At 41.7% G+C, this 23,994-nt stretch overlaps 1 protein-coding gene across 2 annotated transcripts in view; it reads right to left on the bottom strand.

Annotated features, from left to right (window-relative positions):
- AP3S2 (adaptor related protein complex 3 subunit sigma 2) overlaps positions 1 to 23,994 on the bottom strand; it is a 60,185-nt gene that overhangs the window by 9,240 nt on the left and 26,951 nt on the right. For both annotated transcript variants that reach the window (XR_003621685.2, XM_007194341.3), the window contains exon 5: positions 540 to 647. Coding sequence is in view for 1 of the 2 variants with exons in the window: in XM_007194341.3 (XP_007194403.1) it covers positions 540 to 647 (108 nt within the window). In the remaining variant the exon portion in view is untranslated. The remainder of the gene's footprint in view (positions 1 to 539; positions 648 to 23,994) is intronic.

Raw genomic sequence — 23,994 nt, 5'->3', positions numbered from 1 at the left:
TTACTGTGAGCATTTGTATCAAACTCAGCACTATGTGGGGGTGGACCTGGGGTACGCTATTTTCAAACCCAGCCCAAACTCTACTGTAGCTTTTTAAAAGGCTAACTGGAAATAAGGAAATTGGCAACTCTGAGGTCTGAAACCACAAGAAGTGCCTGCTGGGAGACCAGACTCATAGGCACACAAACTAGGAAACCACACTGGAATCAGAGAAGGGGATTCTGGGTCCCTCCAGGGAACACGTGGCTTTGAAGGAGGAATTAGAAACCACAAACATGGGCCATAACCTCCCAAGCCAGAAGCTGTTTGCCTTCCTGTGCCACCTGGCTTTTCCATTCACACTTTTAGCCTTTTTCTTACCTTTTTAATCTTCAGGGCTGGCCTTCAAACCAATGAGTTTCGATGGACTCAAGGAAGAAAGAGGATGAGTAGAAAACACTGCTAAGGTTCCACAGCAACCCAAACCCACACATCAGCCATTCCTCCTTCTGCCCACGTCTTCTCTAACCAGCCAGGGCAAAATTACAGCTGCATCTCACCTCGGATTTCTCCAGCCTGTTCTGAGCTTCAATCTGAGCCACGATTTCATTCATGTTTGTTTCCAACACCATCCCACCCATCACCACCTCCTGAAGAATGTAGTGCACCTGAAGGGGAAACAAAAATAAGAAGGGTTAGAGGCCTTTGTGGGAGTGACGGTGTGGACCCGAAGGAAACCTCGTGGGCTTTCCTGCAGCAGCAGGGTGGTCATACTTGACACTGGCACCTGATTCACAACAAATGCCTCAGAGACCACAGGGGATTTCCCCCATATCTCGGCATATCAAGACACAAATCTCTTCCAAAAGCAGTGCAGAAGGGCCTGGCTACGCTCAAGGTGGTGGCTGAGAGCAGAGGCTTCATTTGAAGTCAGACTGTGTTTAAATTTCAGCTCCGCTCTTTGTTATTAGCTGGGTGACCTTGGGCAAATCATCCTTTCAGTGCTTCAGCTTCCTTCCAGGATTGTGGTGAAGGCTGAAGGAGATGACCTGTGTGAAGCACCTACCCTGTGCCTGGCACACATTGGGTTCTAAATAAATAATGATGCCTTTCATTACTAGTGTTATCATCATAAACACCGACTGGCATTAAGTCAGTCCAGCTATGACAGAACAATTCCTGTCCACACACATTTCCATGTGAAACGTTATCCCCCAGGCTTCATAAGATCCTCCAGTCTGTGCTCCGCTGGAGGCAAAATAGGCCCATTTCTTGGCACCCGTCCTCATCCCATATCTTCCAGCTTTAGATAAGAAACCATGTTCAGGGTGAGTATTTTTCTGGTCATGAGGCTCACACGTGGGCCTTCCATCTAGCTAGTACTTCTCCCAACAAAGCTGAGTCTCAGACTGCTGTGACAGCCAAGTATTGTGCTGACTAAACCACTCAATCCCACAGTGGCAGGAAAGCTGCCATGGGAAGCCCCAGGTGGGTCAAGGTGCCCACTGGGGTATGTAAGGGGTGGTACTTCATATTTCAAATCAAGTCCTATCGACATGGCCTTCAAAGCACTTTCAATTAAGTTGGAAAGAGAGCAAGTACCACTTTGTATTGTTAACCAAGTGCCAGATTAGTGGGATAGTCTTACAGGAGGTCAGAGAAGGAAGAGAGCAGTGGCTAGAGAGACCAGAGCCAGTTTTACCGAGACAGTGAGAGAACTGAAGCTGGGTCTGCCATCAGAGAAGCAGGGAGGAGGATTTCAGGTGAAAGGCACTGGAGGAAGCAATTCAGCTGGTGTATGGTCTGAGGAGCACCCGGGTCTGGCCAAAAGGTCAGGTTTATGCAAAAGAGAGGCCGAGGACAATGATGAGAAGGTAGTTTGGGTCTAAGGCAAGGTCTCTCAACTTGGGCACTACTGCCATCTGGGGCTGGAGGGTTTTCTGTTGTGGGGAGCTGTCCCATGCATCGCAGCATGTTTAGCAGTATCCCTGGCTCTGCTCACTAGATTCCAGTAGCACTCCTTCAGCTGTGACAACAAAAATGTCTCCACACATGATCAAATGTCTCCGGGGGAAAAAACTATCTTCAGTTGAGACCCCACTGGCGTAGAGTCCAGACTAAACTATGGAGGATTTGAGGGCCAATATACTCCACAGGCTATGGACAGTCAAGAAAAAAGACATGTCAGCAAGTTTGTGCATATGTATTTTTGACACATGAAGTTTTCTGACACATCAGGTCTCCATATTTTGCCCATAATAAGTGAGGGGAATACACTAACAGATGTAACTAGGGTATTTCTTCTGACCTCGAGGAGGGAGTGTAATAAAGCATACATTCAAATACAAATAAAATATGTTTGCCTACATTAATTAAGCCTTATTAACCACTTTTATGTCTACATATACACTCACATGAGGTGTTTTAAAATTTTACACAATATGAACTATTTCATTATCTATACGTAATGGCGATTTAATAGTGAAATTCTCATATACAGGTAATTTACAAAATGTTAAACAAGACTGGTCTTAAAATTATGCCCTGGGGGACTACACTGTTTATACTTCCACATCAAGAAACAGCCTTCCAAAAATAGTATGGTGTTTCCCTAAAAAATTAAAAATAGAATTACCATGTTACTTCTGGGTTTATACCCAAAAGAAGTGAAAAGGAGGATTCAAAGAGATATTTGTATACCTATCTTCATAGCAGCATTATTCACAATAGCCAAAAGTAGGAAGCAACCCAAGTGTCCATCAATGGATGAAGAGATAAACAAAATGTGGCATATACATGCAATGGAATATTATTCAGCATTACAACGGAAGAAAATTCTGAAACATGCTACAACATGGATGAACCTTGAGGATATTATGCTAAGTGAAATAAGCCAGACATGAAAGGACAAATATAGTATAACTCCATTTATATAAGGTACCTAGTAGTCAAAATCATAGAGGTAGAAAGTAGAATGGTGGTTGCCAGGGACTGAGGGGAGGAGGGAACAGGGAGTGTTGTTTAATGGGTATAGAGTTTCAGTTTTGCAAGACGAAGAGCTCTGGAGATGGGCTGCACAAAAATGTGAACACATTTAACACTACTGAACAGTACATTTAAAAATGAAGACAGTAAACTTTGTTATGTAAATGTTACCACAATTAAAAAAAATAGGTCTCTATACCAGTACTCCTAGTATTTATTCCTTTTGTTTAATGAACCCCTTCTTCATGGGGGGAAGTAGTATTTGTTGAGCATCTACTATGTGCTGAGCACTTTATATGTAACTTATTTTAATTTTATAACATCCATCTGAGGTAAACCAATACATGGAAAAGTCAATAAACTATCCCAATGTCAAATATTTAGTAGCAGAACTGATCACTGAATCTAGGTCTGTCTGACTCCAGAGGTCATGTTCTACCCTTTCCACCATACTCCCTCAAAATCCCAAACTGAGTCCTCCACCCTCTTCATCTGAACAGGGTATGTCAAAGGTCTAGTAGAAAGTCTTCCATGCTTTATCCCCAAGACCTAGAACAATGCCCAGTGTGGAGTAGGCATGTTGAATGAATAAAAGGCTTTTCATAAGTCTGAATAGCATCTTCCTTGGGCTTCAGGTGCTTAAAAGATGGATGACAGTGTGGTGGTGGAGGCTTTATGGAGAAGGTGTAGTAAAAGGCCTAACAGAGGATATCATGGGGACCAGCGGTTGGTTAATAGATAACGTCAGTTAAGACTTCTGATTTGAACACTGCATCATGAAGTCATAATTTTTAAATGCTATTCAAAATGTGTTTCAAGTGCAAAAAAGGAGAAATAAATAAAAATGCAAACTCCATTTTCAACAAAATTAGAAGATAACCACAGGGCTTCCCTGGTGGCGCAGTGGTTAAGAATCTGCTTGCCAATGCAGGGGAACGGGTTCGAGCTCTGGTCCGGGAAGATCCCACATGCCGCAGAGCAACTAAGCCCATACGCCACAACTACTGAGCCTGCACTCTAGAGCCCGCAAGCCACAACTACTGAGCCCGCATGCCACAACTACTGAAGCCCATGCGCCTAGAGCCCATGCTCTGCAATAAGAGAAGCCACGACAATGAGAAGTCCGCACACTGCAACGAAGAGTAGCCCCCGCTTGCCGCAACTAGAGAAAGCTTGCGCACAGCAACGAAGACCTAACACAGCCAAAAATTTAAAAAAAACAAATAAATACATTTTAAAAAAAAAGAAGATAACCACAATCCCAGGCGCCAAAACAGGTGTAAAAGCTGTCAAAAGCAGGGAGTTCAAGCAAGGGCTCTTTTCCTTTTGAGAAGAAGAAGAAAGGATGCTACCGAGAGAGGACACAGGAGCTGGAGAGCTCAGGAAGACCTGCAAAAATATACTTTTTGTAGGTAAAGAACACACCCTCTGGGACCAAACAGATTCCTTGTTTTTGGAAGACAGGAACTTCCTTGGACCTGGAGTTGGGGCTAAATGAGAAACCACCCAAACAAGGTCTATTTGCCTCACAGAGCCGGTCTCTGTGGCAGCGGAGAAGATAGCCTTTGCAAGGTGGAAAAATTGCAGACGCCCATCTCTCTTGGCTAGGTAGAAATAAAGGGTAAAGGAACTCACCCGGAACCTGAAATCATGAGGACAACTGCAGCCAGCCTGGAACACAGACTTGGGACCTCCCCTAAACAAGCATCCTGCAAATAGCTGGTCCCTGAAAAACTCACCTATTTAAAGAGGAGTTATAAAAATGAAATCTGCGCAGTATCTATATAAAGATGCAACAAGAAAAAAATTAGGAAAGAAACAGGAAACCCAAAGGGCAGACTAAGACTACATACCAGAAAAACGCTGTGATAGAGAGGATAAAATGTAATAAAATACTTTACAAAATTGAAAAAAGAAAACTATGAAGCAAGAGCTCAAAGCAGAAGTGCAAGAGTTTATGGGAGAGGCAGGGAGACAAGAAGACATAAGTGGAAGGGAAAAAACATACAGAAATGAAGATGAAACTGGAAGGAACAAAAGGGAGGAGAGACTGCTGAAAATATAGGGAGGAACAAAAAGGGGAGAAATTTTTAAAAAGCAACTAAAATGAAATGAAAAAAAGAATTAAAAGGAATAGGGAGAAAATGAGTTACAGAAGACAGTAAAGGAGATACAACATATGCATAAAAGAAAACTGTAACATAGAAACAGAACAAATATGTAAAGACTCAGTTCAGAAAGATGATGTAAAAATATAATTCAAGATGTTCTTGAAAGGGCACACTGTATCCCAGGGAAAAACTGACCCAGAACAGTCAGTGTTCAAGATAGACTTTGAAGGTAAGATTTCTCAACTTCTGCAACCAGACAAAAAGATCAGATCACTTAAAAGAGGGAAAAATCTTGAAAATTTCAACGGTAAAATTCAATGCTAGCAGAAAAAGGAGCAATACTTATAAAAATTCCCAAGGAGACAAAGGGTAACCCAAGAATTTTACTGTCAATCAAGAGTAACAGAATAGGAAATATTGTTCCCAGGAGTTTTTTTTGAGGAATCTACAGAAGAAAACACTTCTGCTAACCAAGAGGTGACTGGAAAAACTGTGGCAGAAAGACTGGCGGTGAGCACTGAATCCCCTTAATGGTAGGACTAAGACAAATGGGATTAGAGTGACAACAGAATGCCCATGCTATATGCTTTGACAATGTAGAAAGCTACAGCTAGCAAAAAATTAGGAAGACGGGGGAAAAAAAGAGGGAGGCAGAATAATGACACTGATTTCCTTACCCTCAATGGATAGCATTTAAAACTGACAACTCATGTAATAAAGATATTTTGACTTTTATTGTGACTTTCCCCCCAATGTCCAAGCCCACAATCATCTGCTATAAACACTACTTTGAGAGCCATCAAATTTTTGATGTAGAGCCCAAAAGATCTTTTCTGCTAGCTAGAGATCTATGCCTTTTTTCTTGTATAAAATTCACTCATAATGTATCATCCACAATTTCCAGTTTCTCTAAAGGAGAGGGAGAACTCAGACTCCTGTGAAACAGGAAGCACAGAATTTTTCTAGATTTTAGGAGTCCTCCACCTCTAGTCTCCTATAGTTATCCTGTCCAAACCTAATTCAACTTCATTTCCTTTTTTAAGTAACTTGCCTTTCCAAAGCAAGTTAAGTTTTCATAGAACAAGTCTCTTTCCTCACTCATGGTTTATCTGTATATTATTAATTAAATTACTTATTTACAATACCAGTATAACTGGCATCAACAGGTCTGAAACAATCACAACTAACCTTTGGTAAGCACAGGGATTCGTGCAGTGTAAATGAGCAAAGGATGAGCAACTAGGGATTAGCTCACCAGCTGCCCATGTTAACCTGACAAGTCAGTGAAGACTTCCTTCCACTGACTATGAAGTGGACCATGAAAGATGGGTGACATTTCTTTGAGTGGAGATAGAGGGGCCTTGAGAAAGCTGGAGGTTGCCAAGCATGAGTGTGGGAAGAAGGCAGCCAAGAATCAATACCAAACTCATGTACTTAAAAAACTAGAAAAAAGAGATCACAAAGAATGGTTCTGTTAAATGACAGGAGCTGACTGACGGACTGATCTTAAGGATGCTAGCAGAAATGTAGGTAAGTACCTCAGAGAACACTGAGGGTTAAAGGATCAAACCAACAAACCAACAAACCAACTATGGTGGGGGAAAAAGAAATCTGAAACTAGAGTCATGTAGGTGGCAAAAAAAACCACAACAATAAAAGATAGCAAAGAGGTAAAGGTCCTCAAGAGCCCTAAACCCAGCTTAACGCAGTGTGCACTGAACAAATATCAATTATCAAGTAATAGTAATTCATAGCTCTCTAGCAAAATTCATTCAGAAGTGTTTAAACAAAAGTGCTACTGATTTCTTAGTTCCTGGCAAATCCCCTGGTAATTTGACCCAAGAGTAATCACAACAGGGAAGAGTTTAATCTGAATAAAAAAGATTAAGATAACCCTAATAAACAAATAGGTTATCTTGATGTGAGGGGAAGGCAACAGAGGAAATACTTTGGGTGATGAATCTGAAATGTTAACAGGTAAAATGCTGGTTGGAAACTGTGTTTTACAAGATCAAGAAACATAAATTTATGGCCACACTTTAATGAGTGAAAGTTGGTGTTTATAATTCTGTCTCTTAAAACCCCTCAAAGGGACTTCCCTGGTGGTCCAGTGGGTAAAACTCTGCGCTCCCAATGCAGGGGGCCTGGATTCGATCCCTGGTCGGGGAACTAGATCCCACATGCATGTCACAACTAAGAAGTCCGAATGCCGCAACAAAGATCCCACATGCCGCAACTAAGACCTGGCGCAGCCAAAATAAAAAAAGTAAATTAATTAAAGAGAAACACAACAACCCTCAAAACAGTCAAAAAGTAGGAATGATTACCAGTCAAGATCTCTATTCCTCTGAATGCAATCTAACCTGCTATCAAGACTCTATTCTCTCCTCCCCACACATCTGGACATCCGTCTCCTTCATTTTTCTTTTCCAGGAAGCTGTCACATCATCCTCCCTCTGTTGAGGGTACTTGCTTCTATAACTGGATCCACTGGGCATCCAATGTGGCCCCTCTATTCTTTTCTGTCAGTATAAGCTAACTGTTTGAGACCTTCCCCATCTCATTCCCTTGAGGCAATATGAAATGTCCTGATCAGGATGGAGACCTATGAGTTTGTACCCTGGGCTCCCTCAGGAAGTGTTCCTGTGACCCAGTTTACTAACAGATGAAATAAGAAGAATAAATCTGGTGCATGTTGAGCATTCAACAGTGCTTAGGTACAGCTTTGGGACTCCTGGAAGGTGTGACTCTCCTGTTCTGAAGAGCTTGAATTAGAGGTTCTGTGCCAACAAAGGCTTGGTAAGCAGTTCCACTGTGAAAATGCACAGAAAGGGGAAAATAACACTGGGAAGCATCGAGGGAGAGTTAAATGACTGTTTAACCTGCTGGGACTTCCTGATGGAAAGAAAGCACTTCTCTAATTGAACAAGGGCTTGTAATGCTGCTGACTCTGCTGAGAATTGCTAATACTAACCCTCACTACCTTCTACCATTCTTCATGCTGATCCTGTTAAGCAGTTCTGTAAAAATCAGAGACTGCAAAACCATTCTTCCAAGATTTGAGGTGATGAATACTTAAGACTTGGGCCGAGTAAATTCAAGAAAGACTAAGGACCTCTCTAGGCTGAGATAATCACCCTCTTCTCAGTGATACTGCTGTGCCCAGTATGCATCTCTCCTGAGGCACTCAATTCAGTGCACTGTCATATTTTTCACTTGTCTGTTCTTCTCCTCCACCATGATTTTCCTTGAAGGCAGAATCTATGTCATATTCTTCTCTGGGTCTCCAGTGCCAAGCACTGTGCTTCGTAACAGCGGTACTTCATAAATCTGGCTGAATGGATGAAAGAGGCTCATCTGGTTCACAAGCCCTGATTTTGAGGAGACACAGGCCTTTTGAGTTGGCCTGGCTTCCCATTCTGGCACTGAGAAGCACACTCTACTTCCTGGGACACAAGAGTTAACCTCCACAGACAAAAGTGGGTTAAAATGAGCTTGCTCGTTTCATGTCAGGATTGATACAGTCTAAAAGGGAAAATAAAAGTGTCACTTCAAGGACAGAGGTGCTCCTTAGGGACACAGCTCTGGAACTACAGGGGGTGGAGATGAGTCAGTTTCAACAAACCTATCCAAGAATAGAGGATTCCAGGATCTTCAAAAGTTCATCCTTGGTTATGTTTCTCACTGAAGACAAAAAAGCTCTGAATCCAATCCCAGGTCAACAGAAGCCATCACTGTCTATGGCTGTTAGCATAACTGATGCCATCTTGGGCACATACAGTTCCTCCTGTCCTTCTGCTGATCCTACCCGGGACTGTAATGTGAGGTAATCACTTCTCTGTTGTCAGGGGATTGGTATGTAATAGATATTGTTTAATAATCATTCTGACAAGGTGGCCTCTATGCTCTGTTAATTCCCAAGCAATGATGAAGACCTTTGCTGACATATACCTGGTTACCCATAAGACTAGTAACCCATTCATAAATCGTGACTTAGGAATGCATGTCCCATTTCCAAGCACATATCCCCCTACACTAGGTTAACTATGAAACTGTCCCAAGGGCCCCTCAGCAGCGTGGAGTGTAGCTGCAAATGCTTCCAGATCACTGCCCGATCCCACCCTGTGAGTGAATTACCCTATAATAAACTGATCCATTGATTATATAGAGCTGCCTGTCTTGTCTTTCAGTCTCAAGATACCTTCTCAGTGCAGTGGGCACTTTTCATTCCCTCTGTCCTCCAGCAATCACTAAAAGCAAACTGACCTGGAACTTGAAGATAACAAACATCACTCTTTTTCCTCCAGTAAAAATACAGTCTCCAGACATTGCTGGCCATGTTCCAGAAGTTTAAGTATTAAACTTACAATGTATTTTTCTATAGTTATAATAAATAAGGTTCTCATGCAAGCAGGACACAAAAGCTGACTCAAATCCATAATGTTACCTAGAATGTGATACCATAAAGCACCCCTGCATCTACAACTAAGTACCATGAATAGTACTGTTTCTATAGTAAAATGCAGTTCTATATTGGGATGGCAGGAACCCATCTAGCAGAACTCCACGGGCAGAAAGGGTAGTGACATGTCAACACTCACCACACTCCAAGCTCAATCATATCCACAGAAATCTCTAAACTAGATCAATCCCTCTCCAGGTATTCTACATTGGAGGATGAAAGCCTGCTGTATCACACAAGACAAGGGCTCACATCCCCACTAAGTATCCATACTCTCATATCTTTTTTTATTTTTATTTTTTGTTTTTATTTGGCTGTGTTGGGTCTTCGTTGCTGCGCACGGGCTTTTTTTTTTTCTAGTTGTGGCGAGAGGGGGCTACTTTTGGTTGCAGTGCGCGGGCTTCTCATTGTGGTGGCTTCTCTTGTTGCGGAGCACAGGCTCTAGGCACGTGGGCTTCAGCAGTTGTGGCACACGGGCTCAGTAGTTGCGGCTAGTGGGCTCTAGAGTGCAAGCTCAGAATTTGTGGCACGTGGGCTTCACTGCTCCATGGCATGTGGGATCTTCCCGGACCAGGGCTCGAACCCGTGTCCCCTGCATTGGCAGGTGGATTCTTAACCACTGCGCCACCAGGGAAGTCCCTCATATCTTTCTTAAAACAACTATTACCACAGAGAAGACAATAAAACGCTCATCAAATACAAAAGAGCATGGTCACAGTGCTTGTACTGGAACAGGAGGATGCCAATATTGCAACATTCAAGTTTTAAAAAAGAACTGTTAATCACTAATAAAATATCTAGTCTACTATATAAAATCTAAGTGCTAATAACTTTTTCTACCCCAAGTCAAAAAGCTTGGTTGGTTTCATCAGTTCCTAGGAAAGGCCTCCAAAGAGTAAGGAGGGAAGAGATTCTTGGTAGGATGGGGTATGCATCATCTCTTTGTCTATGCTAGGGGTGTGGTGGCTATTAATAGGCCAAAGGGTAGGAGGATGCTCCAAGTGGACTCAGTACTGATAGGGGAAGAGAAAATCATCTGAGAGTCATTTTGCCCAGAGTTAAGTCTCTAGTTCCCATATTATCCATTTTAGAAAGAAATGAAAAGGGGAAGAGGACATAAAAATGCCTTCCAGAAACCTGGTATGCTCTGCTAAAGTAAAGAGAGCAGGCAAAGAAAGCAACCTGCTTTGTAAAGTTCTGTTTTTCTCTTTTCCTTGCTATTAGTGTCTCCTGAACCACTTTCATGACCTTCCTTGGTTTTTAGACTAGACATTTTCCACAGTTTTCTCCAGATGTCTTGTCATGAAATTCCATAAGACCCAATCCCTAGCCCTTGATTTTCTGTCCTTCTCTTTCACCCACATGATCACAAAATGAAAAAATGAGAAAAACGAGCAAATAGTGGAATCTCATCTTATATAAGGTTTAAGTTCTAAAGTCACCAAGTAAGATGGAGACTATGCATAGCCAAAATCCCTTAAATCACCAATGCAGTCCAACCTGGCTAGTCTTTCCTCTTGATTACTTTTTTTTGTCCTCAGTTAAGTACTAGATAAAGTGGCTGGCTTGTTTAGGGACACAGATTGAAAATCTGTATTGTATCTTTAAGCATTAAAATCACTCTAAACACAGTAAGATGCTCATGGGAGGCACATGACAGGCACATGAGAGGAGAGGCAAAGAAGAGCGGATTCAAATCTTCCATCTCACACTCATTCCAGGCACAGACTAAGGGAGTAGAATTGTGGACAGAATCATTCTGTATTTAGAATTTACTTCTCTTTCTTCTTGCCAAATGGTTACAGATGAATCTGTATATACTAAGTATGTATATGTGAGCCCACTGTACCCACACACACAAGATAATGTATTAGGTTCAAGTATTCACTCATTTTCACTAAAAGAATGTGATCTGTAACAATGTCTATTTTTATTTTTATTTTATTTTTAATTTTTTAAATATTTTCTTAGCCGCACCACACGGCATGTGGGATTTTAGCTCCCCGACCAGGGATAGAACCTGTGACCCCTGCACTGGAAGTGCTGAGTCATAACCACTGGACTACCAGGAAAAGTCCCATCAATATCTGTTTTTAAATATGCTTAACATCACAGAATGTTAAAAGCCAGAAGGAAGAAATGAAGATAAGATTTGGACCCTGGCCTCAAAGGGCTTAGTCAAGGAGGGAAGATAAAACATGTATAGAATTAACTATAATAAAAGGAAGACTGTGACCCAAGTACAAAATGCTGTGGAAGTTTAGATGAGGCTGGGCCTTAAACTAACCAGTAAATGGAAGAGAAGCTATCCAGGCAGGGGGAATGGCAAATCACCCAGTAACTCGTTAACTATTCTTTAGGGAATTCCCTGGGGGTGCAGTGGTTAAGAATCTGCCTGACAACGCAGGGGACATGGGTTTGATCCCTGGTCCAAGCAGATCCCACGTGCTGTGGAGCAACTAAGGCCATGCGCCACAACTACTAAGCCTGAGCTCTAGAGCCCACACGCCTCAACTACTGAGCCCGCTCGCCACAACTACTGAAGCCTGTGTGCCCTAGAGCTCGCACACTGCAACTACTGAGCCCACACGCTGCAACTACTTAAGCCCACGTGCCTAGGGCCCATGCTCTGCAACAAGAGAAGCCACCGTAATGAGAAGCCCACGCACTGCAATGAAGAGTAGCCCCCACTTGCTGCAACTAGAGAAAGCCCGTGTGCAGCAACGAAGACCCAACGCAGCCAAAAAATAAATAAAATTTAAAAAGAAAAAAGAAAAAAATCATGGTAAAGTCTCCAAACAAAACAAAACAAAAAACTATCCTTTATGCTCTCCTAATAATTCTTCTTTAAAAAGGATTACTCACTTGCTGGTTTATGTTTTGTGCTCTTTTTTAAAATAAATTTATTTATTTATTTTTGGCTGCATTGGGTCTTTGTTGCTGCATGCGGGCTTTCTCTAGTTGCGGCGAGCGGGGGCTACTCTTCGTTGTGGTGTGCGGGCTTCTCATTGTGGTGGCTTCTCTTGTTGTGGAGCACGGGCTCTAGGCGCGCAGGATTCAGTAGTTGTGGCACACAGGCTCAGTAGTTGTGGCTCACGGGCTCTAGAGCACAGGCTCAGTAGTTGTGGCGCACGGGCTTAGTTGCTCCACGGCATGTGGGATCTTCCCAGACCAGGGCTCGAACCCGTGTCCTCTGCATTGGCAGGTGGATTCTTAACCACTGCGCCACCAGGGAAGTCCTGTTTTGTGCTCTTGAGTATGTATTGTTGACTGTAGCAGAGTATACTCATTGCATTTTACTCCTTCCTTAAAAAAAAAAAAAAAATTCCTATAATGAGTCAGAGTTCTCTGTGAAGTAATTTTTTAAAAATGTTCTAGCAGGACTTTCTTTTTTGTCTACTGTTTCATCCTCCCTCATTTCCTGCCTGTTTGCAATATTGGTCCCAAATGCTAAGCACAACACTATGTATAGAAAATGGTCCAGGCTTTGTTCTCTTGAATTTTATCCTCTCTCTGGCTGGTTATCTGCTAACAAAATATGAGCTTAATACATTCTTACCACGTTGAGGATGCTAAAGCAGGAGAGGACACTAAGGGGAGCATAGCTGTGTGGAGAGTGCAGGCTCTGAAATCAGAGTCCAGGGTCTGAATTCTGTCTCTGCCACTTACTAGTTGTGTGACTTTGGAGAAACTGAGGCGTCCTAGCTCTAAAGCTCAGTTTCTCTATCTGTAAAATGGGGAGAACTAGAGTTCTTACCTGACATACCTATTTAAAGATAAAATAAAATGATGCAGGAAATAAATGAGGCACTGTATTTAAATCACTTGTGCCTCACACTTAAGTACTTGATGAATACTAGTAGTGGTTATAATTGTCCTACCTCCTTCCCAATGCAGGAATTTATTCTTTGGCTCTTGAGACACAACAGAGCCTTCACTGAGGTGAAAAGAGCTCACAACTGTTCCTAAACTCCTCCATCTACTGTGGAACAGTAATAGCTGTTAGAAAGTTCTTAACTGTACTGAGCTACAATGTGCATGGAACCATTTCCATCTCCTGACCATACCTGTGCCCTCTGGAGCAGCAAAGAATAAGTCCCTGCCCTCTACCCTGGGATTCTACCATTCTCTTTAATCTGAACAAATGGCAGGCAGTCAGGTAAGTGAAGCGCAATTTATTTGACTATCAAGAAAAAGTTCCAAATGCCATGCTTAGATCCACAAACCTGTTTCTAAGGAGATGATCTCCATCCCTACAGTTCCTGTTCCTTCTAAAGCACTGCTCCTGGAAAAGGCCCTGGACCTTGCCCATCCTCTCTAGCCCTTTACATGCTGGCGCAAAAATTTACAAAGCTATAACATCCTTAAAGACAAGTTACATAAATAGCCGGTGTTGCTGGAACACAAAGTTCAAAGGAGGAAATGGCAGGAGGTAAGGCTAGAGAGGCAGGCTGGGAAAGATCTTGGAGGTCTATGTTAAAGGGCCTTAGCTCCATCCTTTTGTCAGTGGTCCCCACCTCTTTTTCTACATTCACAAAAATTCACTTGTATTACACACTTCTCTCAATCACCCAGTGTCATTTAGCATTCATAAGGGTTTTGAGGAAGGCAGGGGAAGGAATGAGGCATGTCCTCCTTCTCCTTAAGAATCACTGCTATGGGGGGATACAGAGCCACTGAAAAATTCAAACAAGGGAGTTAGTCAAAAATACACTTTTAATATGTCATTAAGCAGGTGTGTAAAGGATGAAGTTAAGGGGGTAATATTGAAGGCAGAGAGAACTGTAGGAAAAAAGTAAAAATAAAGACAAAAATCATCATTTATTGAGCTAAGCAGTTACCCACTAACTCCAATCCTCAAAATAACCGTGAATGGTAGATGCCAAGACTCTTTGATTATAAATCACACCATTATTTTATGTATCACTAAAAAGGAAAATGTTGAAATGCTAATTAAACTGTGAAATGCCATTGATTGTAAGACAAATCTGGATTTGATATGTAAAGTTATAAATACTACCAAAAAAGGGAGTCTAAGAATCGATTAAATATGGTTATCATCCCTGTTTTACAACTGAAGAAACTGAGGCACAAGGAGGTCTTTAGGAGGTTTGCCTAAGTCACAAAGTTAGAATCTAGTAGAGCCAGAACCCATGAAGCCACTTCAGGCAGAATCCCACTCAAGGAACACAGGGCTCCTCCTGAGTCCACCCAGATGTTATCTCCCAAGGGAGCAAAGGCAAAGCTAAGTGATAGACTGATGTATGCCCTGAAACTAGTGGGTGTACACAGGTCATAACCTTGAAAGTTGAGGTCTAATTAGAATCTAGTTTTTAAAAATAGGCCTCTAGCTGTGTTAATCAGACATTATCTCTGAAAAGTGCTTTGAAAATTAAAAAAATTTAAAAACCACACAAAATTTGGACAATCAATCAACTGCAACAATCAACTTATCAACTATATTTGAGTGCCCTGTACTGTTCAGATAACCAACAAACTATCACATATTAACACTATTCCAAGAGTTTAAAACCTACTGGAAACAATTAGTAATAAAAACTTTAAAGCAAGAGTAAGAAGACAAATAGCTTGGAGACCTACAATACTGGAGTTCAGAGAAGACTTCATCAAATGTAAAACTTGAGCTGGGTGCTGAAACCTTGAAAGCTTGTTAGGGAGAAGATGAGGGTATTTCAGGGTGGAGACAAGGCATAGGCAAAAGCAAAGAGGTGGGAATTGACAAGGTATGTATGAAAAACAGAGGAAGACGTGTCTGATTGGCCTGAGGGGTCTCTGTTCCAAAGCAGAGACAGCCTGAGGGACAAGAGGATCCACAATCCAGAGATCCTCTGAGCCAGAAGGAAGACTGTAGACTGAAGGGAAAATGGGAGAAATGTTTTCTATGGAAGATTAGACTGAGTGAAAAAGGTTGGGAGAAAGACTGGATGTAGCTGCTGTAGTTACCTAGAGCTGACATATTAGTTACCCAGGAAGGAAAAGGAAAGGAAAGGGGAGAGGAAAAGACAAGGAAAGGCAGAGGTGGGCCTGAAGCGGACCCTTAAAGAAGAACCAATACCATTTTGTGACCACTTGGAAACAGAAGGCAAAGTACACATCCCTGAGATTTCATGCCTTGAAGAAAGATGATATCGCTGACAGAATAAGGAAAGTGAAGAAGAGAAGACCACGGCTGAGTGGGTAAGTGGGTGAGGGGTAGGCAGGAGAGGAGGTGAGGAAAGGAGGAGAAAATGAGTGGATTGGTGTACACTAAGTTGGAAGTGATGGCAGGTCATCCAGATGGAAAGGTGCTGTACACTCCCATAAACACAAGCCTTTAGCTTGGGTCAGAATGAGATGTAGATCTGTCGCCCATCTGTATCAAAGCAGACGAGTGCCCAAGGATGAATGTATAAAGAGAAAGCCAGCAGGGTGCCAGGGACAGACCTGTGTGGAATGTGCCCATTTCTCTCACTCTGTAGGTAGGAAAAGGAGGAGCAGTCTTAAAGCCCAAGGGGTCAGGCCCAGTCAGCAAGGAACCTTCCATTCCTTCCCTGAGGTTTCTAAACAACATTAACATGATTCTTCTAGAGTAAATTCAGATATATGGATTCTGAAAATCTAAAGGGATGCACTTGTATAGTGACTGGGTAAAAAAACAGGAAGTGTTCAACTCCAGGCTTTGACAGGATGACTTCCCTTCAGTGCTATCGGGAGTTCAACCACAGGGGGATGGGCCTGGGCATCCCTCTGCCCTAACCTGCTAAAAACGTCTCATGGTACAGACCTGGCTAACTTCAGAAACAGATCGAGCAACTTGTTCTCTACAGAATGTGGACCTTAATTCTTGAGGTCATAAGCAGATAAGGCCACAAAGATTTATCAATGACCAAGATGTCAATGTAGCAAATTGTTTTCCCCAATCTAGATCGATGTGCTTTCAGACTCATAAATGTGTCCTGAGGTGTACTCTGGGCCATTACCACTGCTGTGCACACACTCCCTTGGCCCTCCCACTTGTACTCCGGAGTTAATCACAGTTCCTAGGCTAAGGTGAAGGGATAATGTGTAGACAATCTACAATTTACCTAGCTTCAAGCTCAGACTTTGCCTCAGAGCAGCAGACAGCAATTTAAACTGTTTACTGTATAAAGCTTATATTGAGAGGACTGTACTCTTTCTTCAGTGCACTGGGCCTAAAAGACCCAGGGTGATAAATAGGCTATATATGCACATGGTACAACATTTTTGAAAAGTTAGTCCCCACACTTACCTAGCTCCCCTCTCCAGAGGCAGTGATGACTTATCCGCTCCTCTTTCCCCATCCCTACCTCATCTCCTATTATTTCCCCCCCCCCCCCTTTCTCACTTCCATTCAGCTATACCGGCCCCAAGGTCTTTGGACTTGTTCCATTTACCTGGAATGTTCTTCTCCAGGGAAGAACCTATCTCTCTCTTCTCTTACTTTCTTCTGGTTTTTGCTCAAATGCCATCTTATCAGGGATGCCTTTCCTAAGCACCCTATATAAAATATCAAGCCATACCTACCCACCCCTCAGCCTGCTTTATTTTCTCTCCTGCACTTACTACCACCTAACATTTATTTTATTTTGTCTCCCTCTAGTAGATATAAGATTCATGAAGAAAGGAATTTTTGATTAACTATTTCCCTAGTAGTAGATGGACAAATGAATTCAACAATGAATAACCAGTATGTGCCAAGTATTGTGCTAATATCTGGAAATACAGTAGTGAGCGAGACAGTCTGATCCTTACCTTAACAGTATCTGGAGGTGGTGGGGGTAAACAAACAAAAGAATGAAATAAATACTTACTATATTCTAAGCACTTTCCATATATTTAATGCTCACATCCACCATATAAGCTAGGTGCTATCATGATTTCCTGACCACATATAAGTTCCTAAGGCACAGGCCATATGGTTCTTAAGCGGCAGAGCCAGGAATCAAGCCCAGACATGCAGGCTCTGGAGTGTGTGCTCTTAAACAGGCAAATAAGCAAAAACAACACACTGTGTTAAATGTCACGGCAAAAGTAATTGAAGGTGCTTGGGGGAAACAAGGTATCTATTTCAGTCTCTGGGCAGCGAGGGGAATGCCAAGAAAAGTTTTCCTAAAACCTTTCCAGAACTGTCAGTCTGGAAATACAGGGGGATAGAGATTCAGTTTTGGACATAACTGAGTTTGAAGTGAAGTGAGTTCGGATGGTACTTTAGGAATCACCAGCAGAAAGATAACTGAAGTCATGGGATTGTGTGAGATTTCCTAAGAAGAGAGTGTCTAAAAGAAAAGAGAAGAGGGATCATTTAAGAGGTAAGAAGCTCAAAATGCCAGATGAAATGGCCAGAAAGGTAGATAAAACCTGAAACTAGAAACAAAGAATGCTTTAAGAATGAGGAAGTATCAAAACTGCTTGGTGAGAAGGGCACTGGGGAGTGTACATTGGACTCAGAAACACATAGGACAAGGCTCTCCACAGTCTGATCATCATCTACTTCTTCAAACTTCTCTCGGCCTAATCCCATACACACACCCTGCTCTGACTCAGTGCTCTTCATCTAGGATAGCACTGCTCCCACCCCAGAGGGCATTTGGAAATGTATCAGGCAGAGGCCCTACTGGCATTTAGTAGAGGGGGTCAGGGATATCCACAGTTCAATGAACAACTGCACTGCCCAAAATGCCACTAATGCCTCAGCTGGCAGACCCTTTGTCTAGCGGGAGTTTATGCAAAGTTCCCAATCTCCAGTGGCCTTCACCCCTAATGTTCCCACTCCTCCCCACCCCCTGCCATACCTTTAGCCTTTGTTCCTACTGTTTGGTCTCCTGGAATTCTGGTTTTGGAATCAGAAATCAACAAATTCTGTAAATTTTTACAAATCATATTTATTATAATATTCGTGCTTTTAAATTCTCAAATTCTGTAGTATAGTGGAAAGAACATGGTTTTTTTTTTGGTTTGTTTGTTTGTTTAAGTTTTAGGCACTTTAAGCCTCAGCTTGCTGATCTGTTACACAGGGATGTTACTATCTACAGTATTAAAGATTATTGGGCTTAAAGTACCTAGCACAATGCCCGGCACTTGGCAGCTGCCCAATCAACATTAATTTCCCTTTCTATGATTACCCTCCCCTTGAATGATTACAGTCCACCCATGGTATCTGTTGGGGGCTGATTCCAGGACCCTGCCACCAAATACCAAAACCCGTGAATGCTCAAGTCCCTTATATAAAACGGCACAGTATTTGCATATAACCTACGTACATCTTCCCACATACTTTCAATCATCTCTAGATTACTTATAATATTTAATACAATGTAAATGCTACATAAATAGTTACAAATACAATGTAAATGCTATATAAATAGTTGGCAGCATGGCAAATTCAAGTTTTGCTTTTTAGAACTTTCTGGAATGTTTTTATCCCCCAAATATTTTCAGTCTGAGGGTTGCTGAATCTGCGGATGTGGAACCTTCAGATCCGGAGGGCTAACTGTATTCTACTCAGGAATTCATACAGACCTCATTGCTCTTCTCACTTGGCAGTGATCTTCTACCTCAAGTTGCTAATGGTTTTCTCCAGCTACCTGACTTGGGGCCATCACACCTGTCTGTGGTGCTGGTCCAGCCTTGCCACACCCAGCACGGGCCACTGCACTCAGTCAGTAGGCTGCCCAACATGCTCTATATCTAGGACCTCAGGCTCTCAGGCAAAAGCTGTAGATGGGCCACCATCTATCCTGCCCCTCCTCCATTTCAGAGGCTAGCCCCAGAAACAGCTATTTCTTTAAAGTTCCATTCTTCTTTCTCTACCTCTGATTAAATATCATTAAATAAAAGAGCTCATGATTAGGTACTATGTTATTCTGTATAAATAATGTATATACATTTTAGTTTTATGAAGTACAATATGCAGATATACTATATATATTTGACTAAATGCAGTGCTTGTGATCACTTCTATAAAAAGTAGTACAAAATGAGAGCTCCCTCATATAACAACATGCCTCCTAAAAAATTACATTCAACTTAAGGCTCCTTCTCCAAAAATGTTGCTTTAGTCCAAGACCCAGGAATGTCTCTATGTGACCCATCTTTATAGTTGCACCATGAACCTCTTGAGGACAGAATATTTGTCTTTTCCATCTTTGTATCTCCATATCTAACACAGTGGCCTCCTCATTAATAAATGTTTGCTATTTGATAATCAGAGAAAAAAAGACAAAAACATTCTCAACAAACATCAGTACTTTACCAAGGTCAGAAAGCCACCAAGGTAAGGATAGATAACTGGAAAAAAGCCTCTGTAAGGAGAGAGGAACCTGCCTCTCAGATATGGAAGCAATTTATTCTATCAGGGAATTTTAATTTTGTAAGTCACGTTAAATTCATATGCGAAGTATATAAGACATAAATGCCAAGTATTTCATTAGAGAAACTGAAAAGCTGCTACATGAGATGCCTTTTCCTAAGATTCAATCATGTTTCCTTTTTACAAGAGTGTTCCTCTATTTTTCTGATACTAAAATTTCTAAGTTTCCACCTATTAATTGATACTGAAGCAAACGTCGGCTTTGTTTTGCCTCTAAGAAAATAAATGAAACAAAAAAAACAAAACTGTGGTAGTCATTAGGAATATTCAAAACTATTTCAGGTTCTCCCCCATCTTGGGCACATGGTAGGACTGCACTTTCCTAGGCCTTTAAGTGAGAGTATGTGACTTGCTTTTGGCCAATGAAATGTGAGTGCAATGGATGTGTCACTTTAAGAGCCAACCCACTTTAAGCGCCCCAGGTGGAAAAGTACACGTTGATGAAGATTTCCATCAGCCTGGACCCCCGAGTGACTATAGTGAGCAGAGACACACAACGGCCACACAGCCTGAGTGAGAAATTGACCCTTCTGCTACTGAAAGTTTGAAGTTATGTTATTCCCTAGTCTACCCGGATTGATACAAACACCAAGTCTGGCAAAGGGTTCTCGATTAGGGATCAAGAAATTCTGTTTTTTATCTCAGAGCAGGCCAATCCTCTTTTGCATCATAGATAATAATAGCAAGAACAGTAGAACTGAATCTCAATTCCAGCCTTTTAGGGCACCTACACATCAGCAATCAAAGTGATTACACAATTTGTTTTATCTGCAACACAACCAAGTAACATCATTGGTAATAAGCTTTGCTGTACCTACAGTCTTGACAAACACTAGGTTTTATTGAAAAGGCCGGATAACAAACAGCTCTAAAGGTCAAATTTTGCTGTTTTGTGTACAGTATCATCCTAATACTCTAAACCAGTAATAAGGAACGATTAAACAAACCAAAAAGGTTCTCTGTAATTTCAAGTGGCAATCAATGAGACTGTACACTGAGGCAGTGCAGAGTTCAAGCGCAAAGGAAAGTGAGAGTGTGTACTGTAGCAGATATTAAGTGCAGTTTGGAGCAGTCTGAGCTTTTCTTTCCTTTTTTTTAAAACAAAGTATAGCAATGTTAGAAATTTAAGAAATCATTATTGCTAATCTCTGAGCTGTCCTGAGGGAATAAGATACTGGCCTCTGAAAAATATTCTGCCACAAAATTCTTCTCTCTCAAGCCTCAGCAGAGAACGGCTTGGGATGTGATGGGACAAAAGGCAGGCCTCGGCTCCCCTCCACTTTCTCGGGAACATTCAGAGAGAGAAACACAGGTAGCCAGAGACGGTTAGACATGCCAACTATCACCTTTCACAAGAACTAAAACTCAAACAGAACGTCTTGTTCTTTTAGGCCCAAACAGCTCCTCTTTCCTCACTAAAAACACACAAAATGTGTGTCCTTTACTCTTCCTCCATTCTTTGAAACAGAAATCAGGGTATCTGCTTCAAACATCACTGGGGTGTGGAGGGCATTAATGAGCTTTCTTATCACAACCTCTCTTCCCAGAAGGGACATTTAACAAGCATCATCATTTATTTATGATCCTTTCATCTTAGGTCTCAACAGTTCATTTCAATTTTGAGCCCTCAGCATTCTCCCATTTCAGCAGCTTATACTTAGCAGAGATTTAAATTCCATACTACAAGGTTTCTTGGGCTCAGACCTGCCCCAAAGCATGTGTTCCAAATCTCCTGAGACAGCCCACTGCAGACTGAAATCTATAAAAAGGCTGGATGAATTCCCTTGACATAGGCACTAAACCATGACTCTGATGACCAAATCTTGAAAGCCCAACTGAGTTCCAAATCCAGCTTTGCTGTTGAGGCACTGGTAGAACAGAATGTTAGGCTACTCACATGACTTTCTTTGAACAAAACTCAATTCACCAAAATCAACACCAATACCCACCTCAGCCATGAAACTGAGCTGTGTTTGGGGGATTTCTGAAAGCAGAAGGGAACCAACTGCCCCAGGCAAGATGAGCTCTAAATGGCACAGTCTGGAGAGCTGAGGACTATGCCAGAGACTATGAAATCAAACTTTACTCCACCTGCAGCATTTTGAATCACGAAGAAGCTTATGAGGCTAGAGACATGAGAACTCTCTAGTGACACTCACCTGTAGACACCTCACTCAGTAAAAGGGGCCATGCTAGATCCAGTGAGGGAGACAAGGGCAAACACAAAGAAAAGAACAGTCTAGTCAAGTAGGGAAAACATACAAACTTACATAAACTAAGGTACATAAGGTCAGAAATAGCACTACATATTGTCCACAGAGATGATGACAGGCCAGGGTAACCAGGACAAGCTTTAGGGTGGTAGGATTGGAGCTAAGCTTATATGACAGGCTGGATTACAAAGAGATGTTGAATGGCAATTCAGGCAGAGGCTCTGAAGCAGGAATTACAAAGCGATGAAGACTGGTCCACTCTGGCTAGAGCAGAAGGTATCTGGCTAGAAGTAATGGTAAGTAAGGACAAGACAGAATAGGGACAAACTGTGAATAGCCTTGAATGCCTGGCCAGGGGGGTCAAAGCTTGATAATGGGGGACCAAAACAGGTCTGTGATCAAGGGAGCTAGTCTAAAGGTGCTTTGGAAAATGAATCTAATTCCAGTGTGCAGGATCAACAAGAATGAAGAGAAAACAAGGTTAGAAAACCCGACAGACACAACTGAAATCAAGAGACACCATAACTAAAGACAGTGGCTCTCCCTGACTCAAAATTGAAACTAGGATTATAAAATTTATATATATATAAAGGACATTACTGGGTCAAACGGGGAAAATTAAATATGAACTATATATTGGATAACAGTATATATTAATGTTAAATTTCCTGAATGTTAATTATGTTGTGGTTAATAATTAATTATGCTGTAAAAAAGTATATTAGAGAATTATGCACAACATATTATATAAGACAATGTCCTTGTTCTTAGGAGAGGTCTGCTGAAGTATTTAGGGTTGAAAAGTTATGATGTCTGCAACTAACTCTCAAATGGTTCAGGAAAAAAGTATGTATCTAGAAAGATATAAAAGCAAGTGTGACCAATGTCAATAAATAGTGAATCTAAGAACAAGATATAAGAAGGACTCTAAGAAAGAAAGCACAGGAAAGAAGCACAGGTTTTAGTGACTGACTGGCTGTTGGGGGCAAGGAAGAAGGAGGAAAGTTTTTGCTTGTACATGACAAAGAATAGTGGTAGCACCACCAGAAAAGGGAAGCTAAGGGAAGAAACAGTTTTCAGGAGACACGTGCTGAATCTGGCTATGGATAAGAAGTGGCAAGAAGAAACAAGATACTAGAATGAAATGAGAAAGAAATGTCTTCGAGCAGTTGGGAAAAATAAGACTCAGGCCACACATCAGGACTAGAAATACCAATTTACGAACTACCTAAGTGGATAATAGTTTAAGTATGAGAAACAGATAAGATCTAAGATAGAAGTAGGAGACGGAAAACAGTGAAGTGAGAGATGACTGACATCATAATTTACTGGTAGAAGGTGGGAAGAGAATAAGAGAACCAGGAGGGTTCTATGTGACAGAAACAAAGGTAGGAAAAGGATTAAGGCAGTGCTTCATGGAATGATCAACGGCATCAAATACTGCAGAAACATTAAAGAAGGTGAAGATTGGCAAACAGAATTAGGAAATAATCAGTGAATTTGGGGTAGAAGTGAAAACCAGGCTATAGGCTCCAGAAAAGGAACAGACGAAGTAGATGCAAGACTGGGTATAAATCACTCACACATGAAGAGGTTTACCTTAAATGAAATGATGGAAATGAAACGACAGTTAAAAGGAGCACTAGAAGCATGGGGAGAGCTGTATTCTGTAAGAGATTGGGACAACCTGGGGAAATTTGTAGTTATAGGAGAAGGAGCAAATAAAGACACCTTGGAGACGAGTTGAAGAACCGAGATTATGCTGCATATTAGGGAGAGATAGGAAGAGGACTTAGTTCTAGAAATGGAATGGAATAAACCTTCCTTTAAGACAGGAAGAAAGGGTGAGTGAAG

This window comes from Balaenoptera acutorostrata, chromosome 3 (genome assembly GCF_949987535.1).
Source record: "Balaenoptera acutorostrata chromosome 3, mBalAcu1.1, whole genome shotgun sequence".
NCBI classification, from domain to species: domain Eukaryota; kingdom Metazoa; phylum Chordata; class Mammalia; order Artiodactyla; family Balaenopteridae; genus Balaenoptera; species Balaenoptera acutorostrata.
This window is presented reverse-complemented; position numbering and strand designations above follow the sequence as displayed.